Consider the following 6822-nt stretch of genomic DNA (forward strand, 5'->3'; position numbering starts at 1 on the left):
CTAAACTCTACTTAAGACGTGAGTTATCCGTTACAATATCATTCATACTTTAATCTGTCCAGAACTTGATTAAGAGAACTTATGGATATTTAGAGGCCATTATTAACTTGTGTAACTTGTATAGAGGGACACAGCAGGACACTTTGACTAACAAAAATGAGCACTCTAAAGCCTTACTTATTATACGTATAATGCAAACGGATCCTTAAATCTAAGAACAGTATTAGCAACAATTACAATATTTTTAAAGATCTAGGTACTTACTATCTAACGATACCCTACCTACACTATATGGATCTGGAGGGTAGGCAAGGCAATCAGGCGGCGCTCGCAGCCTGTACAGCTACACGTACCCGTCAACATGTAACTATATCCATAGAAAATTGCTGCTTTCTAGCATTAAGAAAACTATAGAAACTATAGGGTTCTTTGTAGATGCTGTACGGAATCCAAAAAGGGAACAAATAAAATATTGAAACTAATAGCATTCCCAGTCTTGTCTCGAATAATACCAATTTAACAACAAGTATTCGATAATTTATCTACCTACTCGACTCGACAAAAGATGGCGTTATAGCGCGTTTTCAAAGTACGTGTAACATGTACCTATTTCATTTTTTCATACAAATATTATGAGAATACCGAATATATGAAAAAACCCCACAAACTGTAATTTTTTCATTGATATTTATGTCAATGCATTTTTTTCAAACCTGAGGCGCGATCAAATGACATTTTCACATAGACCTATAGCATGTTCACGACACTGCTCGAAAATGTGGCCATAGATAACTGATATATAAACTCCTTACTAGTGCTGGCCTAAATTATTGTCGATGCCTTTTTATGTCTACTGTCAAATTGTCATATGTATCTTTCAAATATCGTATGTCGGATTCAAGCTAATTAAAACCAAATATCTATTGGTTTGTCTTTTACTATGCTACAATTTCATTAGCTTTAAATGCCCCGACTCAGATACGAAACTCTGCCCCAATATGGCAAGGTACTTACGACCCGAGAAGTTTGATGTGATCCCACCGCGACTGAAGCCGGACCTAAGTGGACCCATTGGAAATACACCTTTAACAATTCATACTCGAAGAGATCCCTGACGGTACCGATTCTTTGAAGCTTAACTTTTAATGATCATTTGTCAGCACACATCTTTCCACACGTTCGTGATTCTTCCACCTATGACGATGCCCTGAAAGTACTCGATAAAATGTACCTCAAGCCAAAAAACATAATACTGGCTCGCCACTTACTGGCTACGCGTAAGCAGAAGTCTGACGAATCTATTTCCGATTACGGGAGATCACTTAAACTCCTGGCCCATGATTGTAACTTCGAAGCTGTCACTGCTACAACGCATGAAGATGAAGCTATAAGAGGTGCTTTTATTTCGGGAATAATGTCACTAAGAATCCGGGAAAGATTGCTTCAAGAACGTTCTCTCACTTTAGATCAAGCTCTCGATCAAGCTCTCACCTTAGAGACAGCAGAAAGAGACTCCCGGGCAATGACCAGCGGGGCAAACGATGTAAACCTAAACGCCCTGCCAGGAGCATCGCTATCAAACCGCACAACTAGAAACTCCCAAATCTCCGAAGAGCTTCGGAAGAGCCAACTAAATGGCGTTGTTTCTATTGCGGGGGAAATACGTCACACCGAAGACTAAAATGTCCGGCTTTCAACGCCCAGTGCCAGCTTTGCTCTAGAAAAGGTCATTTTGCTAATGTATGCAGATCTATAAATGCTACCAATAACGCCGTTGCCGCTGAAGAATCTGCTGTGGACTCTGATGATTCTGAAGTGGCTGCTAATGCCATCTCAGCTGCCTCTCCATCGTCCCTATCAAAAGCCACTATACCCGTAACTCTGAACAACTATCACGCCGACGCTTTAATCGATACGGTAGTTCGGTAAGCTTTATAGATGAGAAAATAGCGCGACTAATGCAGCTGAAACAGAAGCCTCACAAGCAGACTATCACGCTAGCATCTCAAAATAACGTATCTTTCGTAAGAAGTGTTTGTTTTGCAACTGTCACCATGAACAAATACTCGCACAAACATCGACCACTCCTCGTCGTCAGCAATCTTTGTGCCGATGTTATCATAGGCCATGACATACTTAAAGAACACTCTAGTCTCCAATTCAACTTTGGCGGACCCAAAGAACCTCTAATCTGCAATGTGATGCAAGCTTCGGTGCCTCCCGCCTCCATATTCACTAACCTATCTCCAAACATTAAACCAAATCGCCGTGAAATCCAGACATTATAGCGAGCAAGACGAAAATTCATCACCGAAGAAATCTCAAAACTGTTGGAAGATGGTGTGATAGAACCAAGCGTCTCTCCCTGGCGTGCGCAGGTCTTGGTAGCAGGAGGAGGGGCACATCGGAAAAGACTCGTAATCGACTACTCTTGACTATAAAACAAGTTTACAGAATTGGACGCATACCCCTTACCTCATATCGAAACAATCGTGTCTAAAGTTGCAAAATATAATGTTTTCAGTCAGATAGACTTGAAGAGCGCGTACCATAGGTGCCAATTAAAAATAGCGAGAAACCGTACACGGCATTTGAAGCTGCGGGGAAACTCTATCAATTCACGAGAAATCCCCTTTGGGGTTACTACGGAGTTGCAGCATTCCAGCGTACGCTCGAATTCATTATAGAAAAAGAAAAATTAAAAGGGACATTTACTTACCTCGACGATGTCACTGTATGCGGAAAAGATAAAAGCGATCATGATCAGAATCTACTTAATTTTCAAGCTGCTGCAAAAAGTATAACCTAACATTAAATGATCAAAAATGTAAATTTTGTCAGGATACCGTAAGTTTGCTGGGCTATACTATTAAGAATAACACGATCGAGCCGGACAAAGAACGACTCCACCGCTCCTTCAGCTACCAGTACCAACCAACACTGCTGAACTGAAACGAGCTCTAGGGCTGTTTGCCCACTATGCGAAATGGGTGAAGGACTTTTCGAGTAAACTACAGCCTTTGACAAATGTAAGCAGCTTCCCGTTAACTGAAAGTGCTGTTGCCCAGTTTGAGCAATTAAAATCAGACATTAGTAAAGCTTCACTGGTAGCGATTGACGGAGATGAAATGCTGACCGTAGAAACTGACGCGTCAGAGTATGCGATAGCTGCTACACTTTCTCAAAAAGGTCGACCTGTCGCATTTTTCTCCAGGACACTATCGAATGCTGAACGTAAACACCCATCGGTCGAGAAAAGAAGCATATGCCATTGTGGAAAGCCTAAGAAAATGGCGCCATTTTCTGATGGGAAAACATTTTATGTTATTAACTGACCAAACAATCTGTGTGTTAATGTTCAACCAAAACCAACTCTCAAGCAAAATTAAAAATGAAAAAATACAACGCTGGCGTCTCGAGCTCTCCTGTTTTAAATATGATATCATCTATCGACCCGGCTCCCAAAATACTGCTGCAGATGCGCTATCTAGAGTTTGCGCACTAATGAATGATAACAAATTGTATGAGTTACATGCTCTACTATGTCACCCTGGTATAACGAGGATGTACCATGGGTACGCTCAAAGAACCTACCTTACTCCATAGATGATATAAAGACTATGACGACTCTTGTAGAGGGTGCTGTGAAATAACCCGCTTCTTGGCGACAAAAGGACAGCTAATAAAAGCACTGGCCCCTTTGAAAGGCTGAATATGGATTTTAAAGGACCCCTTCCTTCAAATTCGGGAAATAAGTATTTACTCACCATAATTGACGAGTACAGCCCGATTCCCATGGGCTTATCCTTGTAAAGACATGACGTCTGCGACAATCATCAAATGTTTACGAGACCTTTTTAGTACATTTGGGCAACCGCTGTACGTCCATAGCGACAGAGGGAGCTCATTTATGTCTGAGGAACTGAAAACTTTTTTAAGAGCTAACGGAATTGCCTCTTCTCGAACTACTCCTTACAATCCACGGGGTAATGGGCCAAGTAGAACGTTTAAATGGAACTTTATGGCGTGCAGTACAACTCAGTTTACGTTCCAACAACATGGCAGTAGAATACTGGGAACGAGTTTTGAAAAACGCCCTCCACTCTATCCGTTCGCTCATCTGCACGTCCATCAATGCTACTCCTCACGAAAGACTGTTTAATTACCCGCGGAGGTCGCCTAATGGAGAATCTATGCCTACATGGCTAGTGCCAGGACCAGTTCTCGTAAAGAACAATGTTCGCTCGAAAAACGATCCCTTAGTGGAGGAAGCTGAACTCTTGGACTATAACCCACACTATTCGATAATTCGAAGGTCGAATGGCACGGAGAGCACAGTGTCCAATAGACATTTAGCCCCACTTCCGAATGATTCTCGCTCTTCGATCGACCTTCAAGAAGAATCATTTGAAGATGCTTCCGATTCTTTGGTAAATCCGATAGCCCTGTTTCAAGATCAACCTCAACACCTAAGTCTTCCGACTAATGCAAATGAATCAAGACAAGAAACATCTGCCCTTGAAAGACCCAAGAGGAATCGAACGGCTACCTTCTCGCTACATGACTTTCTGGTAGGAGATGAAAACATAGACGGGGAGAATGATTATAAACCTCCTTACTAGTGCTGGCCTAAATTATTGTCGATGCCTTTTATGTCTACTGTCAAATTGTCATATGTATCTTTCTCAATATCGTATGTCGGATTCAAGCTAATTAAAACCAAATATCTATTGGTTTGTCTTTTACTATGCTACAATAACCAATTCAGTATCCAAACAGCCTATATAAATAAATAAATAAATATATATGTATACATTTAAGTGCTGACTCATTTATGCTCGCAAACGCGACAACAATGTAACACGTTACGAAAACAGGTCGTATTGATATCGTCACTACTTTGAAAAAATCTCGTATCTAAAATCAATATGTCAACAAAATTGAACCTTGACGTAATGTTCATAGTCCACTCAGAAAAATTATCTACTTTGAGATCCGAGCAACGTAGTCATAGAGTAACTTCTTACTACCCGTAAAACGCACTCATTGTTATTGTTATTTGCTTGTTTTGTGATAAATATTTTTTTATTTCTCGCAGTGATCGGCCTGAAACTAACTCGTTCATCTATAGCCTCTCAAACAATGTACTATTTTGTATGCGAAATCTGTCATTAGATTGCGATCGCGTGCGCGCAGAAACGTTAGACAATACGCTTCTGATCGATTCTGGTTTTTGGTTCTGAAAAATCATATTTTTTCGAAAGTTTTAAAAAAGGAAAGGGTACACTTTTTAAGCTTTTTCTGAAATGCCATATAGGTAGTCATTCACGATGACGCGTGCCGTGGGTCTTATTACAATGTTATTATGGCTAATTTTGAAAAAAATTCACGCGTCTTCGTGGATGGCACTAGGTATAATATAAAAACTCGGATAAATAGGTAGTATAGGGACCGCACGACACGAACTTCGAGTTTCGAGTTTCGTAGTAGCCCTGCTGCACTTCTCTTCTCTGAGTAGTCTGTGAATCTTGCTAAAACTCTCTCGTTGCTGCAGGGCTACTACGAAACTCGAAACTCGAAGTTCGTGTCGTGCGGTCCTCTCGCTCTCGTATTAAATAGTATAAGGGGCAGGAAGGGGCTGTTTCACCATCCATTAATTAGTGTTTACTGACAGTTAAATGTGATGCGTCTCCGGTCTCCGTCTATTCGAACAAAACAAATAGAGACGGCATCACATTTAACCCTCGGTTAACACTAATCAATGGATGGTGAAACAGCCCTAGGTGTGGACCGCAATGACACGAATTCGTGTTTCGTAGTAGCCCCTACTGCTGTGTCCGAAAAAGGGGTAAACAGGAAGCACTACAGTTGCAAGATAATTTCAAAGGACGACAAATCTTTACAACGAAAATCACAGCAAAAATCACTCTATAATGAATTTTAACAGATCACGAAATTCACTTCCTATCGACGTGTTCTCACAGCAATTACTGAGCAGCAATTATTTTAGGCTAGATAAATACTCAAAGATTTTAGAATACATGATATAATTTTTTATTAAATAATTTCTTAAATAACTAGCGCCAATGTGGAGTGTAGGGACTTGGAACTACTTTTACCGCGTCCCGCATCACAACTAACAATCACCACGCGTAACTTATTTTGATAATTTTTGTTACTATAGTTTTCAATGACCTTTTAACATAGGGTATTTAACAAAATATTCCCAACTTCCAATTCCTATTTTTCTATATTCAAATTATTTAGTACATTACTATTTTTCGTCAGGCTCACCAACATTAAGATAATAAAATTATTTAGTAAAATGTGGCAACCTTAAATTTTAGAAACCATATAAAATTCATAGACAATCTTAAGTTATCTATGGAGACAGAAAAAAAATCCTTCCTTACTCTAAGTTAGTCTGTAGGCCCTTCCCTTGTTACAAAATTTGTGAAAAAAATGGCTGATAATAAGTTATACGAGATTTTGGGTGTTAATAGGAATGCCAGCGATTCTGATATAAAGAGGGTAAGAATAAATTACTATTTTCAGATGTCTCCATAGTAAAATTTAATTACCACGCACATGCTTTTTTCTCCGGTCGAGGTGTAGCACATTACATCCATTGTTCAGACCTGTCATGCTTACTTCATTTTACAGAGCTACCACAAGTTGGCGAAGGAGTTTCATCCCGACAAGAATCCTGCCGCAGGGGATAAGTTCAAAGAAATCAGCTATGCCTATGAAGTATTGTCGGACCCGAAGAAAAGACAAACTTACGATAGTATGGACTTAAAGGTTTGCAAGAGAAGGTGGGCA

General features: G+C 40.0%; 1 protein-coding gene across 1 annotated transcript in view; it reads left to right on the forward strand.

The window, feature by feature from the left end:
- The first annotated feature begins 6422 nt into the window (after positions 1-6422).
- The window catches only part of LOC141426096 (dnaJ homolog subfamily A member 2-like), a 9366-nt gene continuing 8966 nt past the window's right edge, over positions 6423-6822 (forward strand). Inside the window, exons 1-2 of the mRNA XM_074084959.1 lie at positions 6423-6531; positions 6664-6815. Of these exons, the coding sequence (XP_073941060.1) occupies positions 6463-6531; positions 6664-6815 (221 nt within the window). The 5' untranslated portion in view covers positions 6423-6462. The remainder of the gene's footprint in view (positions 6532-6663; positions 6816-6822) is intronic.

Source organism: Choristoneura fumiferana, chromosome 3, assembly GCF_025370935.1.
Source record: "Choristoneura fumiferana chromosome 3, NRCan_CFum_1, whole genome shotgun sequence".
NCBI classification, from domain to species: domain Eukaryota; kingdom Metazoa; phylum Arthropoda; class Insecta; order Lepidoptera; family Tortricidae; genus Choristoneura; species Choristoneura fumiferana.